We start from the raw sequence: 24,404 nt of genomic DNA on the forward strand, positions 1-24,404 counted from the left end.
TTAATTACAAAAATTGGGTTCAAGGGATGAACGAGAGTTAACTCATATTCTAAGGTATTCAGAGTCAAGTGGTATAAGCATGGTATGAGACGTGCAGGCTTGGGTGCCTTAGGTATGTGTTAGCAGTATTAGAAGGGAGTGAGTACATTCACCCATCTCATTTGCATATATTTTATGTATTTGCAAGAATTGTTACGATTTAACCATTATTTAATTGGTAGCTCTTGTTGTGAATTAATTTTTACACTATTTTATTCCGATGTGTATTCGATAAATTCTATGTAAGATTTTGTTATGTAATCTATGTGTAATCATTATAATTTTATTTTATTTTCCACCATATCTTGGTTGTATAATTAATTTCTATAGCTAAGATATATTTCACACCCTAACTCATGAATAGTCCTTATTCGCTAGTCGGGACGTGGCAGTTGGTTGGCTTTATAATTTGCTTTAAGTTTTAATGAATCCTAACTTTTCATCCAAAAAAAAAAAAGGTTTTAACAAATTCATTAATATAACTTACAAAAAATGACGCCACTTGAAAGTAAAAGATCTTAGATTTGATTTTCGTCAAAAGCGAATTTGAACCACTTGGAATTTTTTTTTTTTTTTTAACAAATGATATCATTTATGGAGAGGACGTGGGATTAGCTTCACAATGGGCTAGCAATAATGTGGTTCAAATTCACCTTTAGCGAGAATCGAACCTAAAATCTATCATTATAAATAAAGAGAAATATAATTAGATCGTAATAATAAATGTTAAGTTTTTTAATACAAAGTAAAACTGAATTGAAATTCTCTGAAGCGTCGCAAAAGTAACGGATTATTTTCTACTGGGGTCCAGTGCATCACGAATCTAAACTGACACCACCCCACTTGCCCACCACTAATTTCCTGGGAGGAATCTATTGCTTCAAAAATACTACTCAATACCTTTTTCTTTTTTGGCCAGATCTAAATTTGAAATTTTATTGGTGAAAATATCTAAATCTGAAAATTTAAACGGTCTGGTAGTTAAGGTGCAGCCAGGCAGCCAGGGTGTCCAACGGTTCACCTCTCTCCTCTCAGAGCTGGCAAACCCCCATTTTAACCCGACTCCGCGGTCAACATTTAACCCCGGTTACATTTCCCCCCCCCCTTTATAATCCAGACCTAGCCCCCCCGTTTTCCAATTCAATCCAATCCAATCCAATCCCACCACCGCTCGTCTGAGGCGTCTTGGTAAACGCCGCCCCTCCCTCCTCCTCCTTCTTCTCCTGTCTCCTTTCAGTTGGAACCCTAACCCTCCCTCGCCTCCCGCCAAAATGAGAGAGTGCATTTCGATCCACATCGGGCAAGCCGGAATCCAAGTTGGCAACGCCTGCTGGGAGCTCTACTGCCTCGAGCACGGCATTGGCCCCGATGGCCAGATGCCCAGCGACAAGACCGTCGGCCGCGGTGACGACGCCTTCAACACCTTCTTCTCCGAGACCGGTGCCGGCAAGCACGTCCCTCGCGCCATCTTCGTCGATCTGGAGCCCACCGTCATCGACGAGGTCCGCACCGGCACCTACCGCCAGCTCTTCCACCCTGAGCAGCTCATTTCCGGCAAGGAAGACGCCGCCAACAACTTCGCCCGCGGTCACTACACCATCGGCAAAGAGATCGTAGATCTCTGCCTCGACCGCATTAGGAAGCTCGCTGACAACTGCACCGGGCTCCAAGGGTTCTTGGTCTTCAATGCCGTCGGTGGCGGTACCGGATCGGGTCTCGGGTCGTTGCTTCTGGAGCGGCTTTCGGTTGATTACGGAAAGAAATCCAAGCTGGGATTCACTGTGTACCCTTCTCCTCAGGTTTCTACATCTGTTGTGGAGCCTTACAACAGTGTTCTCTCAACCCATTCTCTGCTGGAGCACACCGATGTGTCTGTGTTGCTTGACAATGAAGCCATCTACGACATCTGCCGAAGGTCCCTCGATATCGAGCGTCCCACCTACACCAATCTGAATCGCCTCGTCTCTCAGGTATTTCATCAAACACCTCATGTGCATAACCACTGATTCTGATTGGTTACGATTTGATGACTGATGGGCTGTTGATTGATTTGTGGGTTTTCAGGTCATTTCTTCGCTGACAGCCTCGTTGAGGTTCGACGGAGCTCTGAATGTGGATGTGACTGAGTTCCAGACTAACTTGGTTCCATACCCCAGGATCCATTTCATGCTTTCCTCTTATGCTCCGGTGATCTCCGCCGAGAAGGCGTACCATGAACAGCTTTCGGTGGCTGAGATCACCAACAGTGCATTCGAGCCTGCTTCCATGATGGCCAAGTGCGATCCCCGCCATGGCAAGTACATGGCCTGCTGCTTGATGTACCGAGGTGATGTCGTTCCCAAGGACGTGAATGCCGCCGTGGCCACCATCAAGACCAAGAGGACAATCCAGTTTGTCGATTGGTGCCCTACTGGGTTCAAGTGTGGTATCAATTACCAGCCACCCACTGTTGTTCCGGGCGGTGACCTTGCCAAGGTGCAGAGGGCTGTTTGCATGATCTCCAACTCCACCAGTGTTGCTGAGGTGTTCTCTCGCATCGATCACAAGTTTGATCTGATGTACGCCAAGCGCGCCTTCGTGCATTGGTACGTGGGTGAGGGCATGGAGGAAGGAGAGTTCTCTGAGGCCCGTGAGGATCTTGCTGCTCTGGAGAAGGATTACGAGGAGGTTGGCGCCGAGTCTGCCGAGGGAGATGATGGTGATGAGGGAGACGACTACTGATTCCCAACCTCATGGTTTTTACGTGTTTTCGCACTTGCTAAGTTTCGTTTCGATCGTTTCGAATGTTATGAACTGATTGTTGTTTGTGGGTGGTGTAGCTATGCATCTTCATAGCACACTACACATTTCTAAGTCAGCATGCAATCTATGTTATATTTCTTGCTGGATTTTTCTTACAATCTTTAACTCAGAATATTATTCACAGAGGAAAAACCGAAATCGATCTCCAACCACACCTCAAAATTATGAAACGATTAGAATTTTCGGTTCTTTACATAATGCAATTCGAAGCATTCCATCTCAGAGACGTCCTAATTTTTCGACCAGGCGGTTCTCTATTTCGAGTCTCTTCTTTGCGATCAACCCATACTTTGGAACTAGATGTATGTCGGGAATCGCTGCAAGTTTGCTCTTGAGGGACGTGTTCTCCGACTTGTGCTCGTAGAGGCACTTGAAGGGCACAAAACTGCCTTTGTTGTTGCACAGCCAACCATGTGCAGCCCTCAAGGCAGCTCCTAGAGAAGCTGAATCTGTAAACAGGTTAGAGAATGAAAAGAAATGATGAGTTGCGGTCTCTCGATCAAGCAAACGTTAAAACTTGTGAAACAAGGACATAGAAAAGGAGCATCCATTTGATTTGAGAAATGATTACCCGGCCTTTGGACTGTGTAAACCTCACACCCAAAAACACAAGCTGCTACGCCCAGGATCGGGCGATTTACAGACGCACCCCCAGTGGCTATTAATCGTTTTGGAGGAGAAGGCATTCCAAATCTTTCTGCATGACCTCGCATTGACACAAACTGGCCCTCTATTACAGCCCGAACCTGCAAAATTTGTAAATTCGCTTTTCTCAGGGAGAGTTCATGTAGGGTATCCTCCACCAATGTGAACAACTTCCATTTAAAAAGTACAAACCTCAGAAGCACCGTCAAATTCCTTTTCTACTTCACGTTCATTCACGCCCTCCAAAGTTTCACCATTGAAATTTTCAAGAACGTAGCGATGGAAACCAACTAAGAGCATAAAAGTTAAGAGTTTATCATTGGCTGCTTACTTCTATGATTGAATTATAGAATTACGTAGTTGAAAACTTGAAAGGCAGTTGGATATCCAGGCACTGCAGAAATTAGAACCCTAAACCCTTTATTCCCAAAGCAAATAAATAGAGCAGAAACAACAATTTAGATAGACTATGCTTTCTACAATTACCATTCGGCCGGAAAATGATCAGTTAACCCAGAAATGAAGGCAATGCAACTACTAAATATGGATAACCTTCAAAGAGTCAGTCAGAAAGAGATTACGAGTATAAATGGAGAAATTAACTAAGAAAAAAGTCTAACCTGGAAGAGGGGGAAGAATTTCATGCTCCTTGTAGTAGAAACCCAGCTTTCCACCTATAGCAGAAACCAGAATATGAAATAAAGAAAAGACAACAATAATTCCAAGAAGAAAGTCGTTCAGACAAGACATGCTAACCATTTAGAGGTAATGTATTCAAAAGCTCTTGGGTGAATCTATCCCAGCTGCTTTCCATGTAGCGGTTGCGAATATCTAAGATTAAGATTGTGGTCATACTAGGAAACTAGGAAAATATCTCAATTAGAACCCATAAAAATATGTCAGCGCACAGTTGTACCTTCACGAGTTAGTGATCCATTCTTGTAACACAACATTACCATGTACCCTTTTGTGTCAACGGGGTTAGGGAAAACATGTCCTTCCAAGCTTGGTTGAAGATCATCAGTAATCCCAATGAGCTAAGGAACAGATGCAAGTAAAGGAGAACACAAGATATAAGCGAGAATCCAGAGAAAGAGCAACTTCAATAGTAGATTATGTAGAAGAAACCATTGATTGTGGTAATGACTCGTGCAACATTCACTATTATAACAATTTGCGATACCTTGTTAGCATTTTAGTTGGTTACACTAAGCTCCAGCTAGGTAACATTCTAATTTTTAACTTGTTTGAATGGAGAGAGGAGTATGAGAGATAGAAGACAGACACAGTATATGGGGAAAGATGATCAAGAGCCTAAGGAGGAGAAAATACATTAAAATGCTAAAAAGTGAAAATTAGAAGCTAATATCGAAATTTAACACAAAGGAGCCCCAAATACCATTTTCTATTTTTTTAGCTCTCATCTGTTTTCCTTTTCTTTCTCACATGTTTTGACTCTCATTTCTCTCCTCTCCCCATTCAGTTAATTGGAAAAGATAGCAGAAAATAGAAATGGTATCACCATATCACGAAGATCCTATGAATTTAAATTTAACTTACAGTGTCACTTGTTCCAAGACTGATTGCTAGATCCCCTGGGGTACTTAGTGTTAAACCTGCACATCCAAAACACTTACATTTGATAAGTTAAAAAAGTAAAATCTAAATCATATGATAGCCTCTTACGAATATGAAAGGTTAAACTATAACAACCAACAGCAGAACTATAAGGAGTCAAAGAGATTTCACCAGTTCATCGGAAATTTACAAATATTAGGAACACAAGAATAACCAACCAATTAGAAAATCAGGCACCTGCCACACTGTTGGGGTTGTCTCCTGACCAGAGAATAACCAAACAATTCTTGTTGAAGCGAAATCTGGAAAGAGATTTGAAATTTCTTATCTGTTACGGAAATATTTTCAGGCCGAAAGTATACATGAAACTACAAAGATTGCAGACTAAAATCATGACCATGCTAGCATAACTCCATTCAATGCAAACGATTCTTATAATGTCAAACTTCCACAATCATCCACATTTTCAGGCTTATTATTTGAATAGTTACACAGGTTTTGTATTTTTTTTGTAATGTCATAGTTGTTTTTTCCTTTTTGATAATTAGAACTTGGATATTATAGATTAAGTTCATTTTGAAAAGGAAGAAACCATAGTATGCAGTTTTAGCCTTTCAAGTACCATGTAAATCCCTAAACCATAAACCCTAAACAAAAGTGCTTATAAAAAAAGGTTGTGTCCTGGTTTCAGGGGTGGATTTTATTTCTCAAAAATACTATCCCATTGGTCCATTTGGTTTGCTATTTTATTTAATTAGTTCACCCTAATTCTGGGTTATATTACCATTTTTTCTTTTGAGGTGCACATAGTTTATTTTGTTCTCATGTAAACTAAATGCATCACAATAAATAATGGATGAAAATTCTAATACAGCATAAGACAATCAAATATCAAGAGAATGCTACAAGAGTAGATTGAAAAACAATATGCTTCTGAAAAACCATCACAAACGCTATTTAGCCCCTCCAAAACACCAAAATATAAAGTCGAAATTAACTGCCAATGACCTGTCAATAAAATAGGGAGCAATGTGGCCAGCAACAGAATGGGCAGGAGCTATCATTCCAAGCTTTTCCTCCAGACCAGGGGCAGTGGCCTTCAAAAAACATGAAGCACAAAGAAAATTAACCAAAAAGGATACAGTAAACTTATTACGAGATACTGAGACACCACTCCAAGAAGTAGAGAAGCAACTTAAAACATGACGAACCTCTAAAAGTATATTAGACCAGGCCCTTTTCTTTATATCCATCAAGTTCATCCCTGCACCGTCAGATTCATCAATCCAAGCATATTTCCCTATCAGAAGAGACGCCATAAACGAACTAACAAGGGAGATCCTCTCAGTGTTTTTGTAAGCTTCAGGATGTGTCTCGAATATCTTCCTAATCTGTGGGCCTGTGAATCTTTCATAACCGCGTGACCCTGTAAGTTGGGATAACTCTAACGCTCCACCAGCAGCCTTCTCTAACTCTCTACACTGAGCTGTGGTGCTGCTGTCCATCCATACTGGGGATTCATTGACCGAAAAGGCTCCACTAAACTGATCCACCAACGGCTTCTTAGGGTCCAATGATGACAGTATTGAAGAACTACCATTCTTCCAATAGACACTGCCATGCTGCTGTCCACTGCCGGAAACAGCAGCAATTTTCCCAAAATCCAAATTTGCACTGGCAAGTTTACTAAGCACGAGATCTAGAGCTTCAACCCACATCAAGGTGGGTGAGACAATTCTACCATTAACCAAAGGGTCTCGGTAAACTCCATCTTTGGTTTCGTAATGGGGCAAATCAGTGTCAAATTGGACAAGCTCGGTAGTCACAATGTTGAGATTGGCGTCTAGCACAGTTGCCTTCAGAGACCTTGAGGTAGAAACCAATATAAATTAACAAAAGTAAAATCAAGTTTTACCCAATTCAGATTACAGAGCAATCAGAGAATCACAGTCCCATAAGAAACTTTTAACTTCACAGAAACAATGAGAACCCACAACCATTAACAAGTACAAATCAAGTTTTACCCAATTCAGATTACAGATAATACTAATTAACTTCACTGTGGATGGATCATGGAATGCAGTAAACAAATGGGAACCCACATCCATAACCAAGCAAAACCATGAATTTATGATGTGGGTAATTGGGATTTTGTGATCAAAGAAAGATATGAAATTGCAGGGAGAAAAAGTGAGGGATTGGTAACTTACTGAGTAGAGCTGTCAAATCCAAGAAAATAAGAATCATTGGGGAGAGAGTAATCTGCCATTGGAGCAAGCAAAACAGAGTCTGATGGATTCTGCTCTGAATTCAGGTTCACAAAAACTGGAAGGTGACGAGTGAAACGGAAATTGGTTGATATGATATGGAGATGTATTGGATTAAAGATTGTGGATTTTGGATAAGGATGAAAAAGGGGATGGAATTGATGTACCAAATGGATTGCGTTGCTGACACAAATCCCGGCCAAGCAAAATTGGAGTAGGAAGGTTCACTCTGCAACGGAAAAACAGGGAGAACCAGGTATATTGAACGATATTGGTTACTCCTATCTCATGATTTTATGGATGGACGCTCATCGTTGAATTTGGTATTAAAATTGAAATTAAAACGTTTAAAAATAGAGTATGTACTTGTATCGTCATTTGTATCATCTTTATAATAAATGTAGGCTCCATCGATACATATTGATCTTATTTCTATTAGAAAAATTGTACAAATAAATGATAAAAATAATATTTTTATAAAAAATATCAAATATAAACTTGTATTAAGGCCTACCCTATAACGTAAATTCGTGATCTGAACCGTTCATTTGTTAGATAATTATTCATAAATTAGCACTTTAATTATTTTTTGCGAATATTTTATTGTTTATTGTTAATAGTGCATTCATTTATTTATCAGATGAGAGCAAGATTACTAAGCCACTTCCAATTTCATTAATTTTTTGCATGAATGATCTTTAAGCAACAAAATGATTGATTCAAATTATGAAAAATATTGTAGAGCGAAGCTAAATGAGTGATTAGTGTCTTATTAAGTTACTAACTGAGTAGCTCTTAAGCTTATGTGCACTAATATATGTGAACTATTATTGACACTTCAAAATCTAATCATACATCCTGCATAAAAGTAATTTTTTTTGTATAAAAAGTTTGGAGTACATCCATTTCCAAGAAAAATAAATGAAATACTCTATTTGGATTTGAAAAGAAAAATTATATGGCACACTTTAATACAAATGGGTATCAGTACTATTCAATTTGAACGTTAGTAGTGTAATACAATTATGTCCAAGTATGATATCCTACCTTTACAGTGTAATATGACTATAGTTAAATAACACATTGTGACATTATTATTAATATTATACAAGGTTGGTGGTTATTTCAATATGATATTATACTTGGACGTAATTGCATAACACTACTAACGATACTATAACAATGCCCTTGAACGTGATTACATTACAATATGGACCAAAATTTAAAATAAATACTCCAACCAAAGTGAAATTACAAAGTTGCCATCGACGTTCCGTAAAAACCGGGATGGGTCGTTACACTTAATATCAAGAGACCGGATGACCATCAACGTGCTAAATTGATAAGCTTTATCCATGCCGAATTACTTTAAGACTTTTTCATTGTAAGCTGATTGATGAACCAAAATTTCACAATTATACTGCTCGCCCAGCATACCAAAACAAGATCTTGTTTTTCCAAAATTTATCATTTCTTGAATTGAAAATCTTCATGCAAGACATCACCACGTGCTTGTCAAGTGACCACATTTTCGGGGCCATTTCCATACCACATCCTCTCTTTGACATTGAGAACCAAATAAAACACCTTTTCTTTTTCTTGTGGAACCAAGTCAACATTTAATCTAACAAAATTGGCAATCTCTCCCCAATTTTCTTTTGCTGTGAATTGGGATGAGACGATCGTTTACATTGGTTGACAAACCAAAGCCTAAACCTATACAAAGGTTGACTGAGATCTGCCCAACAGTAGAGGAATAACTGAAGCTAAGGAAGCTCCATTGCTCGTGAGGTTAGTCCACTAATTAGATTATAGTTTTCCAGTTTTTGGTGTTAATCTTGTACCTGTTTGAGTACTTAATGTAAGTGATATAGCGTCTAACATTTAGAGACTTAAGCAAGATCGAGTTCATGAATATATAACTACTACAGATACAAGTCTTTGTAATCCAAGTGTATTGATTGTAAAGTGAATATGTGGAGCTCTGTGTGTGTAGCCTTTGAGCTTCACATCTCCAAAGTTACTCGAATTACGTAGTTTTGGTGTTTTATACACGCAATACTTTCGTCATTGATCATCACGTCATGTTTCCGCCGTGAGCATTTTCTTATATCCAACACGCTTTTCATTTTATCTTCGTTCTCTCTTTGTGTTTGTGTAGAAGTTAATAGATGGCAGAGATTGTTTCTGGACTTGCGAGTCCGATAGTGCAGCTCGGTGAGTGGTTATGGATTCCAGTAAAGCGCGGGTTGAGTTACATGATTCACTACAAGAAAAACATACAGTCTCTTAAACTTCAAGTGGGAAAGCTCGAGGCAATGAAAAATGGTTATCAAGAAATCGTTCGTGCTGTTCAAACGAATGGAGAAGATGTCAAGCCTGAGATTCAAATATGGCTACAAGATGCTAATAAGGCCATAGCAGATGCAACACAATTAAACAATGAAGCCGAGGAAGCAGCTAAAAATTGCATCACCGGAAATTTGAGATGGCGTTACAGTTTAGGAAAGAAGGTAATGAAGAAGAAAGTAGCTTTAAACAAGCTACAAGAGGAGGGAAAGTTTGAAAGTATTTCAGTTCCAGTTATGCGGCCAATTGAAATCGAGTCCACAATGTCAACGAATGGTTTTCAAGCATTTGCAGCAACAAGACAAGCCATGGATCAAGTCATGAAAGCGCTGAAAGATGATAAGGTCACCGTCATTGGGGTCTATGGAATGGGAGGTGTGGGTAAGACAACCATGGTGAAAAATGTCGGTGTGCAAGCTTGTAAAGATGGACTCTTTGATCATGTGATTATGGCTGTCTTTACCCAAAACCCCAACTTGATGAAAATTCAAGGTCAGCTTTCAGACATGTTGGGCTTGAAATTGCAGGAGGAGACAGAATTGGGAAGAGCATGTAGACTGAGGAATAGGATACTAAGAGCAAAGAGGACGCTCATAATTTTAGATGACATTTGGAATACATTATTAGATTTGATCAGCATTGGGATTCCGAACCACACGGAGCTTCAAGGATGCAATTCCAAAGTCCTTCTCACCACAAGGAGATTAAATGTCTGTCATGCCATGGAAAGCCATGTCAAAATACCTCTCAACGTCCTATCTGAAGGAGATTCTTGGAACTTGTTTGTCAAGAAAGCGGGAAGGTCTTTTGAATCGCCTGATTTTAACAATATAGCGAGAAAGGTAGCTAGAGAATGTGCTGGTCTTCCGATAGCATTGATAGCAGTTGCAAGGGCACTTGGAGATAAAGACATTGACGAATGGAAAGAAGCAGCTCGACAACTTGAGATGTCCCGACCTGCCAACCTTGAAGACGAGGGGGATGTGCTCAGATGCATAAAGTTAAGCTATGATTACTTGAAAGGCGAGGATGCCAAGTCATGCTTCTTGCTTTGCTCCCTATTCCCAGAAGATGGTAAAATCCCAATACAAGACTTGTTTAATTATTGGTTTGGGAATGGATTGTTTCGAGATGGCAAGACACTGGAAGAAGCCAGAGCTAGGGCGCATTCAGTGATCAAGTACCTTAAAGCTTCTAGCTTGCTTTTGGATGGGGAAAGGAAAGAATATGTCAGGATGCATGATGTCATACGCGATATGGCCATATCAATTGCATATTCAGAACAGGGCCATGAGTTTTTAGTAAAAGCCGGTTGGGAATTGGAGGACTGGCCAAATGATGTCGATGAAGGCTGCTCTGCAATCTCACTAAAGAGCAACTGCATTTGCAAGCTTCCGGAAGAATTGGTATGTCCAAGACTCCGAATTTTACTTATAGATGATAATCTTAAACTAAAGAAGATCTCAGAAGCTTTTTTCCGAAGTCTGAATGCGTTAAGGGTCTTAGACCTTAGCAGCACTTGTATTTCGTCACTGCCCTCTTCGCTCAATCTCCTAACCAACCTTCAAACATTGCACCTAGATTCATGTTGGTCATTAAAGGATATCTCCATACTCAGAGAACTAACCAAACTTGAGATCCTTAGTCTGAAAGACTCACGTTTTGAGGAATTGCCAAAGGAAATAGGAAACTTGGCCAGTCTGAGGTTGTTGGATTTTGCTGGGAATACAATGATTCAGAGAGTTCCATCCAATGTGATATCTAGGCTGTCTCGGTTAGAGGAACTATACATGCAAGGTAGTTTTGGAAATTTTGGGAGTAGAATTGAAGGAGCAGGAGAAGAAACTAATGTTGGATTCGATGAGCTAACTTGCTTGTCGTACTTAAGTAATTTGACTGTTCAGATTCATTCTGCAGAATGCATTCCCGAAAATGTTGGCTTCCATCCAAATTGGGAAAAATTTTACATACTTATCAAGAGTCAAACAATACCCCTGCATAAGGTTGAGTATTATGATTTTAGTACTTCATATGGTTCAAGAATCTTGGCTCTTGATACCACAATCAATAACTTGCCTAGTTGGTTTAACAGTGCAGTGACCGAAAGGGCAAAGAAAATAGTCTACAAAGAATGCAGGGGCTTGATTAACATTATCGAGGAATATGCCATTGAGAGACTACATGAATTGATGTCTCTTCATGTCGAAAGTTGCCATCAGATGCGTAGTTTGATGAACTACACGGCCACAAATTTGGTTCCGAATAAGCTCGTGTTCAAGAACTTGGAAGAGTTGTGTGTGAGTAACATGAATGAGTTAAAAGAGTTATGTGTTGGCGACTTACCAGATGGATCTCTAGGCAATCTGACGCTATTGGAAGTGAAAAAGTGTCACGCCTTTGCGAATGCACTTCTCCAATCAAATTTGTTAGAGAAACTCGAGAATCTGGAAGTACTTATTGTTGATGGTATGAAAAGTTTGGAATACGTGTTTCAATCCGATGGTCTCAAACCGGAGCAAAGTGTCATGGGAAAATGCAGAGAGATGAAGCTGGAGGATCTACCAGCACTGAGAAACATATGGAATGGCCCTGCGCAACACGCGACATTCCATAATCTTAAAATTTTGACAGTTGCATGGTGTATGAAACTGAAGAACATCTTCACAGCGGATATGTCTCGGTGTCTTTCACAACTGGAAGAGCTGTGGCTTTCCGAGTGCGATTGCTTGGAGACAATTATCGGACCAAGCGAGGGAACATTGAACAGCAAGATCATTTTGCCGCAACTAAACTACTTATCGTTGCAGCGTCTTCCACGGTTCAAGAGCTTTTATAGCGGTGCAAGTACTGATGTCGAGTGCCCTTCAATGGAGCATTTGTATGTACACTACTGCCCGGAATATTTAATCTCTACGTCGGACTTCAACAGCCGGAAGGAAGTCCAAGTAAATGCAGACCAGCAAGTGCTCTTTGGCCCCAGAAAAATGTACGTACGTTTTTCTTCTTGTTTAGATTATGTACGTAAATTATTAAGCTGTAACTAATGGTTAATTAAACCACATGCAGAAAGGCTTCGTACTCGATGACCAGAGAGACTCCTACATTGATTGACGACGGCTATGCGTGGAAGAATTGCGGACAAGATGAGATCCCTGGTTCTGATCACCCAAGGTATAATACCACTTTTTTACACAATTTTTGCACACATTTTTGTAAGGCCCATTCTGTGATGTATTTAGCAATCCAAACCGTCTATCTTTAAAACCATCACTCACATTCTTGCAAAAAGTTGGACGAATCCAAACTATTAAGATATTTATTCGTAGTGAAGAAAATGGACAAATAGTAAATACAGTTCTACAAAGAAACCCTAAACCTTTAATCAAACGGTTATATAGTTCCAGAGTTGGGTGATTTCTAGTTGACAAGATCTTTAAGGGAAGGCCTAAAAGATAGATAGTTTAGATCGTTGAAACACATTATAAAGTTGGCTCTACAAAAATTTGCGTAAAAAATTGTATAAAAAAAGTGGTATCACGCGTCCGTCCTGTATATAAGCTTTCTTTGATCGACTATTAACCACAAGAATTCTGACTTCATGTTATATCCACAGGATCTACTATCGATGCATTCACAAGTTCAATAACGACTGCCAAGCAACCAAAGAAGTGCAAAAATTTCGAGATGATCCGCCAATGTACGAGACTACATATTTTGGCATTCATACATGCAGGGCACATCCTAATTACATTTGACCATCTTTGTAGGTTAATTGCTCTTACAACCCCTGAGTTTTTTCATATTTTCATAAAACTTCAAGAGATCTCAAAAATTACATTGACAACAGTAACAGGAATCGCTTTCGCAAAATCCTTTGCGTGCACAAAATAAGTAAATAAATTACAAAATTTCCTCCTCGTCCCCATATCTTTTATTTCATCAAATTTGGTCAACGTAGTTTTCAATCTGTTCCAATTTGAGGACATCTGGTAGCATCATTTGGTGCTGAAATTAAACAAAGAGAACAGATGTTCTTGAACTCGAACAGATCCGTAACTACAATAACCAAATTCGATGATGAAATCAAGCGTCTGCGCAACCGAACTACGGATTATAACTACTACCTATTCATAATTCCAAATGAAATGAACAAAGGAAAAAAAGATAATAGCTGTACCAAATCTTATTACTTCGCAACTAATCAAACTCTGCAAGCTGCATTCCCAATCTCTACCGCCTGCTTAAATACACGATCCCTTCGACGGGAACTGTACCAAAAGTTACAGAATCTAACTAGCCTGGAATATTATGGTCCACGGGCTCGTGGCATTCCTAGAAACTTCACGTTGAGGTTGAGCCAAACAATGGCACAACTTCTACCCGTAAAATGAGTTCTAAAGCTGATAATTTACAACAGCCGATGTCTTCAAGCATTTGCTCGTCCTCAATGCAGAGAAAGACGTGATGCCACCATTCAACACCCCACCTCCAAAAGAAAACTTCCTCACTTGGTCTTTTGATTGAAGGGAGGGAGAGATTACCAGATAGAGATGGGCTAGAGGAGAAGCTGCATTTGCTAGCAACAGCCATTACCGAAATATGTCTGGAAAAGACCACATGATGAATCTTGCAAAAATGTCGGACTCCAAAAACTCAATATGAGCAGCCCTTCCTATGAAGGTGTTCAAGTTCTTTCCATAAGAAGAGGTATCAAAGTTGACGTCACAGCGCATGAACACTCGATTCTCAGACTGAGGGGCCCGTATCTGTTCCAAGCAATCACTCAGCATTTCCTGAAACACTTTTCCCTTCCTTGAGAAATCCAATGAAGCAGCCTGGCACGTGTCTATTCTAGCGGAATGGTAGGGAACATAACCATCCTGCAAAACACGATCCATAATATTAATTTATGGGTATGAGAGAAAAATACAACAAATTATTAAAGATTTTTTTTTTCTGTTACAAGAAAAAGTCACTCTCCATTCGAATAACATAGATATCATGAGAATAATTTTGCCTCAAAATACCATATTTAGAATATGAAGAGCAAAGAAGTTTCATGAGATTTTAGCTCTTCCACTTTGGCGCAAGTAGATTGCTGCATAATTCTAAGACATCGACATTTGTAAATCTGAAAGGTACACTTCAATACAAGTGTTTCCATGACACATCAAAATAGATAAAGAGAAGAAAGTGGTATTAAGAGTTCCTCCCAACCTAACATCAAATCTTTCAGTATGTGGAGCAAAAGCAAAGAAATAATGCATGTTGTCCTAGTAATTTAGACCCTGCTCATTATTGAAGCACGAATAGTTCACTAATGCAAAATCTAGCATAATGAGCATGTTTTGGAACCAGAGAACAAACTAAAAAAAGGGTTTTAAAGGTCCTAGTTCACCAAGGTCCATAGAGTACTGCTCACATGAATGACGACTGAATGAGCATATTGAGTTTTTAATTAGTTCAGCAGTAGGATAAAAGCCTATAGGTTGAGGATGGATGACAAACAAGTCATTTCTTTTTGGTCAGGATAATAAACAAGTCATATGGTAAATTGATTCTCAAGAGATCATAGGTGCTCAAAAACATAGTAGCTCACATAAGAATTTATGGTCCGTGGATAGACCAATTGCACTTCAACTTGATGGAAAACAGCAGAGAGAAGCAACCAAAACAATGTGTTTCAATTAAGTAAACTAGGTTATGAAAGCCCCAGGGAAGAGATCACGATACCTGTGGTGAAGATAACAGGACTATGTGCTTGAAATTCTCAAGTGTCTTCTTCTGCAAAAAGAATTACTTTAGAACATCAGCAAATAAACACATCACATTTGTCACCATTTTTTCTTAAACCAAGTTATAATTATTAAAAAAATAAAAAAAGTCATGTTTGCCTCGACTTTGAATTACAGAAAAATGTATTGAGTATGCAATACTATTATTAAACTTTAAAAGGAAACAAAAGGCCATTATTAATATCATGATTTGATTACACTTCCCAAGATGATGAGTAGCTATTAGGCAAACACCTGATGGCTGAGCTAAATGCATTAAATACAGGAATTCAGTACCTTACACAGCTTGTAAAAGAACGTATTTTGAAGATCTGGATCATCGGTGAAGGTAAGCTGATGAATGCACTGCGTGTTCTTGAGCTTCTTCAAGAGCCACAGCCCGGAGTTGAATAAAGAGTTCGAACTGTAAAGATATCCCAAGTGTGGGCCCGATATAGAAAGATATATGTACAGGTATCTTAGGAATGGCTCCATAATGCTATCTGCAAAAATGATGCCAATAATATCTTACACCAACTGCATATAATGGGAAAACATGACGTCAGTAGTTTGTTACCTGTTAGTGCTGTTCTTATGATAACATTCCCAATAGAATGTCCCACAAAGCTAAGCTTAATATCAGCTATGTTTCCAGATCTCGATACTTTATCCATTTTCTTCTTGAGGAAAGAAACTACTTCCTGAGCCAACCTTTGTCCCATTTCTCTGAAGTCACCAGACGTTTTGTCTTCATTTGCCTGTGACATTAGAAACTCTACCTTGGGATCTATCAATAGCCATTGGTTTCGAATAAGCCGTAAATCCAGGTGATGACCCTGTAGAGTGAGAACTGTAATAAGCATCCACTTATCTATCTTTAATAAAAATGCAGTACAAAGTACAAATAAATAGACTTATGTAGCTGTTCCATCAACTAAACAGGTATGAAGTCGTAAACTTGCAGCATAAAACATGAATGACCAACAAATGAATATTTTAACCCATAAATCACTAACGTTTAACTCCCTTTAAAAACCAAATATACACCGACTAACACAACCAAAAACTTTTATGATCACTATGTATACAAAGTATTTTGAACCTCCATAAACATAAGTTATTACAAATAGCTAGCAAGTTTTAACCTAAATTCAAATTGATACATTGACTAGTTCAAAACTGTTAATATTTCTACTTAAAAAAACAACTAAAAAAGTCTGTCGCACAAAGAAAATACTGGGGAGCAAGAAAAGAACAGAGAAGACGATGAAATTAAAAAAAAAAAAAAAAAAAGAGGAAGCTATAAGAGAACAAAACTAGCCTGAAACCCATGCACAAAGACGACAAGTTTTAAAACACGGCCTTTCTTTGGTGAGATATAGTCAAATTTCTTGTTTTTGGAGTCAGAGCCAGATCCACTGAGTAAGCCAGCAGAGTTAATCACGTCCAAGTTTCTCAAGTACGAATTATCACTAGTTGTACGCCAAGGCGCATTCAACACACGCTCCACAATAACAATAGGAATGCTTGATGTATCTCCAAATATATGCATGTCTTGAATTGACCGATTGTTAATCTGCATTGAAAAATCTGATTTAGAGAAAAAATCCAAGAGGACAGACAATACGTCACTTCATCTGAAAGCAACGACTCACCTTCATTTGCGCAATACTTCGCCGATGAAGCTCAGCACGGGTAGCAGCAGTCTGGGCAGGCTGTACAGAACAAAAGTTAGATCTCTAAAAGATGCATTGGAATCTAAATTTGGCTCATAACTGAACTCTGCACAAGGAAGATTGAACACCCCCTTGACATTTCTCAGAACAGGTTGGACAATTTTCATTGGGAACTGTTATTAGCACTCCAAAAATCTCATTCTACACTCCTCACAAGTGAATTTTTCTTTCTATTTATAGAAACTTCGGAGTGCAAAATGAGATTTTTAGAGTGCTAATAACAATTCCCTTTTTATTTCATCACTAACAAATCATGTGGAATACTTACATCATCGGTTAATTTCCATGTCGTTAAAACCCTTTTATGGCCGCCATTGTGGGAAGACTCTTCACCCCCACTACTATTTAGAAAATGATGAGGCATCTCAACCTTAGAGTAAACCATCCATATTGACCATTCAGCTTTTCTATCCTTAGCCCATGTGTCATGCAAGTATTCCAGTATCTTTGTTTTGTTAAACCTGCAATGAATAAATATCACCATACAAACAAGTACAGAAGATCTGGAAATTAGATCAAGAGGAGCTAGTCTTCCCTTTATTTATTGTGGGTACGAATAAGAGATTAATCAAAGGCTATATTGACAATAACACCTTATTGGTATTGCATGTCCGTCAATTAAATAAAGGGGCATCCACTCTAGACCCTCATACGGGGGCCCTTTCTCTTGGAGAGTATGCCTGTTTCGGTATACATAGATGATATATATATATATATATGGATCCCCGAAATCCTCACAAAGAGAATCCGGATTCACAACTCTCACAACTTGCCCTTGGTGTTGAAGGCACACCGTGTACACTCCACATTCTAATTACAGACTCCTTATTTGCTATGCTGTTATTTGCCCGATGATTGATGTTGTTGTTCATTATGCCATTTTTGTCTTTTTTTTTGTTGGGGGGGGGGGGGGGTGTTGAAGCTGGGGTGAGACTGATTTGGGAGGTGTGGTGTGGTCAGGCGGGATAGATCAGGGGAAGTGGGATGGGGGGTTCTGGGCTAGTGTTCCAGGTGGATTGAAAAGACTAAATACCCTTACTTTGACTAAAGACAACAAACGTTAACCACAACGGCCATATTTACAAAATGGAAACCACATTACTAAGTTGACAATTATAGCAAATCACAGGTCCATTTATAAATTTTGGACAGACACACACGTGTATCATGTACATATGAAAATCTATACAAAAATATTCAAGTGTACAAGTCTATGATTGGGACCGTCATCCAGTACTTAAAAAACAATAAATAAAAAAACCCATAAAACCATAATAACATTGTCAAAGTAAGCGAACCTGTGGAACTTCAAAAAAGTGTTCCATAAATATAAAACTTGATCGCCCAACGAATAAAAAGAACTCTGAAGGGCATCCCTCGATAAGGGGCGTACCAATTCACCACTTCCAAACTTTGATGTGCCATTTACTTTCTGTCAAAAACAGATAAAGTAAGGAAAAATATGAACCTTAAAGCGTAGAAATTCCAAAAAAAAAAAATAGGATAAGAACATTGTGCTGTATGAAATAAATAAAGGACCTGAAGACCATTTTGTGGCTTGCCTTGTCCTGAAACTTGGTCATCTGCTGCAACCAAATTTTCTTGCAGGAAATCAAACTTTGTGTCATCAATTTTAGATATAAAATCAGTCAAATCAATTGCTTGGTCAATAGCCTTGCTAAGTTTCTGGAGCTCTTCAAGCAGTATGTCACGAGCATTTAACAATGATTTAGCACGAATAATGTCATTCACAACTGCAGCAGCCGCCTGTGTTGATGCCTAGTCAGTAACAAATTTTAAACTGTAAGTATATAATCAAACAGCCTCTGAAGAAAAGAGCAAATAAAACGTAAAAAAACAGATTGAGAATACTCAAAACCTTTCATATCCCATGTTAAGTACATATGTGCTGCAATATGTCCAGATACTAGTACATTTTTTTTTTTTAAATTTAAGTACTTTGTTTCAATCACCCATCTATATTTTATATTGTGCTCAGCACCATTTATTTTCAATGTACTTATCCACGTAACTTTAAAACCTTGAAAACACTACTAAATCTTGCATATCACAGAAGGTTTTTGTTATTCATTCACCCTTTTCCTAAATGCATGGCTTGTTTAGTACCTATCTGGTGAGAACAGCAGGCCAAGAACTTTTACTCAACCTTGAACAAAGTTTAGATTTTACTTTTCTTCATTGATATCACTTTGCAGACAATAGATGTGTACTTTTCTACTTTCCAAGACAGGTTATTTTGTAAATCCATATCATAACCATTTTGTAATTACGTATTAGCGCTTCTCAGATCATGCAATCCCAAAAAAGTAGATATAGCCTGTACATTAGTCAAGTCCGCTCAGTTAATTTGTTTAAGTCTTTTTGCATCAAACAAAAAGTCATTAATTGACATTTATATTATATGATGTGGATCTTAATATAATGTGAAGGACTTCCACTGAATGGTATCCTGATCCAGAACGAAGCTCTTTCAAATGAATGTTTATGACAATTTATATAATAAGCAAACGCTAAGGATATCTGTAAGAAAAAAGCTCCAAGGATATTGGATAAATTATGGACAGTGAAAGTAATTCAAATTGTTGTAACTAGGGAAATGACTCATAAAGTTCTCTAACCTGAAAACATAAAATTAATGTCAATTCCTAAAAACTGCAATGTGTATACCAAAGCATATCCATAGGTCCCACAACCATGCAGAATTGCGTGTGCATACATGTGCCCAATCGTACAATGTTTGTGTTCTGGTATTGTGTGAAGGCCCTTGGGAAGTGCATGTGTATGCACATGTTGTTGATATTGTCAATACGAAGTACGTGAAAGAGAGAAGGAAAGATGACAAACAACCCATAAGAACACACTGTTAAAAGAGATAAAAATTCAAGAGTGAATGCTGCCAAGCTTCCCTAGGGCCAGAAAAAGGATCTAGTAGAATTTAATGGGTAACAACGTACTCGATTTAACCCAGAAAGACCTTCTCCATCAACATCTTCAGCAGCGGAAGAATCACTGAAATAATTCAAATATCGAGTTAATGCTACAAATAAATTGTGCACAAGAATTAGTTTCCAATATCACAAGAGTACTAATCCCCAAAATGAATGCCAAACTACCTTATAGACTAGAATATGTGACAAACCTGGGTACCTTCGATGGGTGTGTATACGAGACAGCTTTCAGTAGACTGATGTGTACACTAACATCAACAAGCACCGCATGGAATGCATCAAAATGAACAGGACAATATGAATGCAAACCCAGAAGAGCTTTAGAAGGAATTCGAAATTCATGGACAGCGGCAGGGCTAGCATCTAGAGAAGCCTGCAAGTCAGACCTGCAATTATACAATACAATCACGAACTCCAATTTCCATTGCAAACTAAATCATGTAAGAAAAGAAAAAGAAAAAGAAAAAGAAAAAGAAAAAATATGAACCATGTCAACTCACCTATTTCCCAATATGGGGGCATGCAGAAGCTCAAACTTCAAAATAATAGGAGATGATGATATACCCTGAAAAGTATACACTATAAATGAATACTTTATATAAACATTTCTACATTCTACTGGCCAAAATCAAATATATAATCGTCAAGTTGCAACACATTTTTCCCAACAAAGATTCTTGAAAAGTAATCTAATTCTTTCACAAAACAGTATTTTTTTTGTTATTTTTAAGAATTTGACCTGCTTGCCTAAGAATGCAAATGGGACCTTTCAGCATTCAGAGGAAATAAGATAAGGCCAAATAAAAGCTAAGGCTAGTTGTCAATGTTGTAATGAATGTAGGTAGCTAACCCAGATACCAGACATGTTATGAGGGCTACTATCTTCAATAAAATCCTTATACGTCACAAATGCATGCAAACACACATAGATGCACACAGAGAGGGAGTGGGAGAGAGATTAAATTACCTCATGTCCAGCAAGAGATAGATTGAACGATATCATGATTGATAAAAAAACGTCCTGCCTGGCATATTTGATACGAAATGGCTGAGTTGAGAAGCTGTTGTCTGTATCATCAATCCTCCATACTCCATATACATCATCAGAACCCAGATCAGGAGCTGCCAGTCAAACAATATAATTATCTCTAAGCTCTTGCCTCTTTAGTTTATGAACAGAGCATTACTTAAATGCCACAAACTTATTGAAATTTTTATTTAATGAAGCAAAACATATCTCGGTGCCTGATAACATGGTATAAAAACATTTAATCATGTAAATATTAAAAAAGTGGTCCACCCAGTGGCCACTATTTATGTTTTTTTAACTTGTGAGAAAGAGACATTTGCTCGCAAACAGATGGAATAAAACTACAAAACGGATGCAGGAGTCGAGGGGACCACTACAAAAACAGAGAAACCAATACAAAGAGAGCAAACTAGAAGGCTCTCCCAAAACAACACCCAATGGTCAATATGGGGAACAAAGAAGGAAACTGTGGGTGGATTCTTCTTTACTTTTCTATTAACTGTTTTAACTTTGTTCAAGGGTTATTTCTAAACCATGAGGATATCCAATGATATGTTGGCAAAAATAGATGGACCAGAGTAGGTCATGTAAAGTTTTGACTCTACACCGTCTATCATTTGAAATATAAACCAAAGAAAGAATAACACTACAAAACAAACAATGAAAACCTAGCTCTTAAACAGCAGCAACCAACTTGTGATAAATTGAGAAAATTGAAAAGGAGAATCCATTGACCATTGAACGAACATATACACTTTCAGTGTAAAAGGGAATTGTCAAAACTTCTAGGGCAGTTTAAGATATTTCAAGAACCAGGTTTCAAATTTTACTTAAAACCATCATTGCAACATATAACAAGGTAAAACTTGTAAATTTCATGCTGCATTACAACATTTTGGCTTAACCCATAAATAACTTAGCAAAAGCTTTCATACCACCAAGCCGCGCCCCGTATTTACATATATATACTTACAACTTACAAGCAAGGAACTTCACATATATTCATGATTGTACTGTAGACTAGAAGAGTGATTAATCAGAAAGCAGCCATAACAACTCCAATGAAAGTAAGTTACCTTCATATTGCACAACTCTTGCTGGAGTCCCCACAGAAGTATATTCACTGTCCTCCCATCTCATTGTAATCTTAATTTGGTACCATCTAAACAAGCAAAATACAGAAAAGTTAACAAATTCCCATAAAATCAACTAAACAAAAACAAACACAAGCAAGGTCAAAATACACCAATTAACATCAAATGGTGGATTGCACCCAATGGGATACCGCTTTCCTCCAAAACCCATTGCGTCCCGGGTTCAAAACGCACCCTGAATTCACAAAATACAGATGGAAACAAACATACCCTTGCTGGAAAAGGTCGAGATTGTGAAATCTGTGAATGTAAACAGCAATCTCTTGAACGGCGTCCAACATAGCCACCGGCTTAATCTCAGCCGGGGGAGGCTTGGCATCTGGCAACCTCTTTGCTGATGACGATGATGATTTATTGTTCAGACCCACAAGCCACCCCAAATGCCGAAACATGCGTAACACCACTCCCCAAAATTTGCATCCCTAGTCCACAAACACTTCCGATTTCAGCTCCAGCTTCCCGCCCTAATCCTCAGCAAATATCACCATCTCAGGAGCTCCATTTCATGGCGGAATTGACCCGATTACGTTGAAATTGACCCGAATGTGCCGCCGACGAAGAAATGTGACTGTGTGGGCAAGTAGGAAAGTTCAATCAGCGAGCGATTGTGAGTGGGACAATTGGCACTGGCAGCTAGGGTTCGTACAATATGGCATTCATCATTTGTAGTCAGAGAAAAAAGTAAGAGAAGGGAAGAAAATATCACGGACCTCATCAACACGAGCAATCCAATGCGCTAATTTTGCTTCTGCTCTTTTACAATATTGTCCTTGGCGACCAAACCCATTGTCGATCAAAATTGCTACTTCTGTTATCTTACGAGCTTTTTACTTCTTTTTGCAAATTCAAGAGCTTCAAAATTGGTATTTTTGTCATCTTACGAGGGATTTTTAGTATTTTTTAACAAATTCAGAGTATTTAATTAAGATTTTAAAAGATTAAGGTGGATTGGAAACTATGTCGTCCTGAGATTGCAGAGAAAGAGGGGTGGTAGTAGATTAAGATCTACTTTAGAAGACTCTTTCTTTAGAACAAACGATATTATCTATATTAAAGAGAGCGGGATGACCTTAGCCTCCCAATAAAGAGAAATATCACTAAACCGTAGTGTTAAATGGCTTGAAATAGGAAATTTCAAGCCTAAATCCAGGTACTAAGGGTGGATTCTAGTACATTGCACTCTGGGTCAGAGGATTCCATCAATGGTGCCAAAATGTATGCACCAGTTTTCCATCTAATTTTGCATCCGTTCATAAGATCTTGGCGATAGCAGATGAAAGTGTCACGGTCCTCTAGCTGTGCACCCAGATCATCGGAGGCTCGTAATGGATATCGTAGTTGATTGATGACACTGGCTTTGCACTTGAAGATGCGATTTCTTTGATAGGAAAATTGAAAACAAAAGTCGAAAAAGTTGAAGTTGGGAGAGGTTTGGATATATTCCAAGATTTCTTATACTTAGAGATTCTTTGAAAGCATACGAAATGAAGAAGAAAAATCCAAGATATTTATAGGAGATATTTTTGGAATCGTCTCGTTGTTGAATCTGGAACGTCCCATCTTGAGATTTGTGCATTCGATGGTTGAAATCACTTAATAACACAAAGAAGCTCCACCTTTCTCGTGCACACATGAAGTGACATCTCTCATCATTGATATCTTTATGGCATGACTCTTGAGATCACACGCCTAAATCCGGAACGTCTCATTACCTTCCAACGATAATAAGACCAAATTGCCAAGTGTCAAAGAATATCGAACATTAGCTATTTCAATTTACTTCGAAAGACATAGTCTTTAGATAATTATCTATCTTCAAGCATAACACCTTGTTAGATACATGGTCAGGGCATTTGTGGAACCATGAATTTTCAAGGGCTGGAGTAAGGCAGATTAGAATACGTGTACCTCAGAAGTTCGGTCATGGACTTAACAGCTCTGATCGGATTAAACTGCTCAAACGAACTAGCAATGCCACCACATCCTGCTGTAATCCGGAAAGGGGGTAGGCGAAGTGTGCCGAGTTCACTAAAATTAACGATTCTTTTTCTACAAGGCACG

General features: G+C 38.5%; 4 protein-coding genes across 6 annotated transcripts; 2 read left to right on the forward strand and 2 right to left on the reverse strand.

Moving 5' to 3' along the window:
• The first annotated feature begins 946 nt into the window (after positions 1 to 946).
• Positions 947 to 2,927, forward strand: LOC103416275 (tubulin alpha chain). 2 transcript variants are annotated; one of them, XM_029094381.2, is made up of 3 exons: positions 947 to 2,009; positions 2,104 to 2,564; positions 2,647 to 2,927. In XM_029094381.2, the coding sequence occupies exons 1-3, from the start codon at positions 1,311 to 1,313 to the stop codon at positions 2,834 to 2,836; spliced, it is 1,350 nt and encodes a 449-aa protein (XP_028950214.1). In that variant the 5' UTR covers positions 947 to 1,310; the 3' UTR covers positions 2,837 to 2,927. The 2 variants fall into 2 exon arrangements, with proteins under 2 accessions (XP_028950214.1, XP_008352750.1); XM_008354528.4 differs by having other exon boundaries at positions 2,104 to 2,927.
• On the reverse strand, positions 2,894 to 7,710 carry LOC103402104 (xylulose kinase 2). Its single transcript, XM_029094379.2, has 11 exons — positions 7,275 to 7,710; positions 6,276 to 6,930; positions 6,073 to 6,161; positions 5,302 to 5,366; positions 5,047 to 5,102; positions 4,403 to 4,523; positions 4,243 to 4,317; positions 4,107 to 4,160; positions 3,679 to 3,776; positions 3,413 to 3,587; positions 2,894 to 3,290 (listed from the first exon to the last, which is right to left on the reverse strand). Exons 1-11 carry the CDS (start codon positions 7,331 to 7,333, stop codon positions 3,061 to 3,063), a joined length of 1,677 nt encoding a protein of 558 aa, XP_028950212.1. The 5' UTR covers positions 7,334 to 7,710; the 3' UTR covers positions 2,894 to 3,060.
• Positions 7,711 to 8,900: 1,190 nt separating this feature from the next.
• On the forward strand, positions 8,901 to 13,550 carry LOC103402103 (probable disease resistance protein At4g27220). The gene is made up of 4 exons (XM_008340843.4): positions 8,901 to 9,122; positions 9,493 to 12,666; positions 12,747 to 12,851; positions 13,294 to 13,550. The coding sequence occupies exons 2-4, from the start codon at positions 9,503 to 9,505 to the stop codon at positions 13,433 to 13,435; spliced, it is 3,411 nt and encodes a 1,136-aa protein (XP_008339065.2). The 5' UTR covers positions 8,901 to 9,122; positions 9,493 to 9,502; the 3' UTR covers positions 13,436 to 13,550.
• Positions 13,551 to 13,839: 289 nt separating this feature from the next.
• Positions 13,840 to 23,558, reverse strand: LOC103402096 (uncharacterized). 2 transcript variants are annotated; one of them, XM_029094969.2, is made up of 16 exons: positions 23,054 to 23,558; positions 22,554 to 22,911; positions 22,266 to 22,351; positions 21,127 to 21,281; positions 20,660 to 20,724; positions 20,351 to 20,545; positions 20,166 to 20,220; positions 18,730 to 18,969; positions 18,489 to 18,622; positions 17,459 to 17,651; positions 17,110 to 17,169; positions 16,776 to 17,030; positions 16,032 to 16,290; positions 15,752 to 15,957; positions 15,414 to 15,464; positions 13,840 to 14,560 (listed from the first exon to the last, which is right to left on the reverse strand). In XM_029094969.2, exons 2-16 carry the CDS (start codon positions 22,733 to 22,735, stop codon positions 14,270 to 14,272), a joined length of 2,427 nt encoding a protein of 808 aa, XP_028950802.2. In that variant the 5' UTR covers positions 22,736 to 22,911; positions 23,054 to 23,558; the 3' UTR covers positions 13,840 to 14,269. The 2 variants fall into 2 exon arrangements, with proteins under 2 accessions (XP_028950802.2, XP_008339057.3); XM_008340835.4 differs by lacking the exon at positions 23,054 to 23,558 and having other exon boundaries at positions 22,554 to 23,047.
• Between the last annotated feature and the right edge of the window lie 846 nt (positions 23,559 to 24,404).

Source organism: Malus domestica, chromosome 15 (assembly GCF_042453785.1).
Source record: "Malus domestica chromosome 15, GDT2T_hap1".
NCBI lineage: Eukaryota > Viridiplantae > Streptophyta > Magnoliopsida > Rosales > Rosaceae > Malus > Malus domestica.

Excerpts from the sequence above, each read along its gene's own strand:
- LOC103416275 (XM_008354528.4), top strand. The coding sequence starts at position 1,311 with ATGAGAGAGTGCATTTCGATCCACATCGGGCAAGCCGGAATCCAAGTT. Across the intron at positions 2,010-2,103 it reads TGAATCGCCTCGTCTCTCAG|GTCATTTCTTCGCTGACAGC; the intron begins GTATTTCATCAA and ends GTGGGTTTTCAG.
- LOC103402104 (XM_029094379.2), bottom strand. The coding sequence starts at position 7,333 with ATGGCAGATTACTCTCTCCCCAATGATTCTTATTTTCTTGGATTTGAC. Across the intron at positions 4,318-4,402 it reads TGGATCACTAACTCGTGAAG|ATATTCGCAACCGCTACATG; the intron begins GTACAACTGTGC and ends TCTTAATCTTAG. Across the intron at positions 3,291-3,412 it reads TTACACAGTCCAAAGGCCGG|ATTCAGCTTCTCTAGGAGCT; the intron begins GTAATCATTTCT and ends ACCTGTTTACAG.
- LOC103402103 (XM_008340843.4), top strand. The coding sequence starts at position 9,503 with ATGGCAGAGATTGTTTCTGGACTTGCGAGTCCGATAGTGCAGCTCGGT. Across the intron at positions 12,667-12,746 it reads CTCTTTGGCCCCAGAAAAAT|AAAGGCTTCGTACTCGATGA; the intron begins GTACGTACGTTT and ends AACCACATGCAG. Across the intron at positions 12,852-13,293 it reads CCTGGTTCTGATCACCCAAG|GATCTACTATCGATGCATTC; the intron begins GTATAATACCAC and ends TTATATCCACAG.
- LOC103402096 (XM_029094969.2), bottom strand. The coding sequence starts at position 22,735 with ATGTTTCGGCATTTGGGGTGGCTTGTGGGTCTGAACAATAAATCATCA. Across the intron at positions 20,725-21,126 it reads TATCTCTTGCTGGACATGAG|GGTATATCATCATCTCCTAT; the intron begins GTAATTTAATCT and ends TATACTTTTCAG. Across the intron at positions 17,652-18,488 it reads ACTTTTTTGAAGTTCCACAG|GTTTAACAAAACAAAGATAC; the intron begins GTTCGCTTACTT and ends TATTCATTGCAG.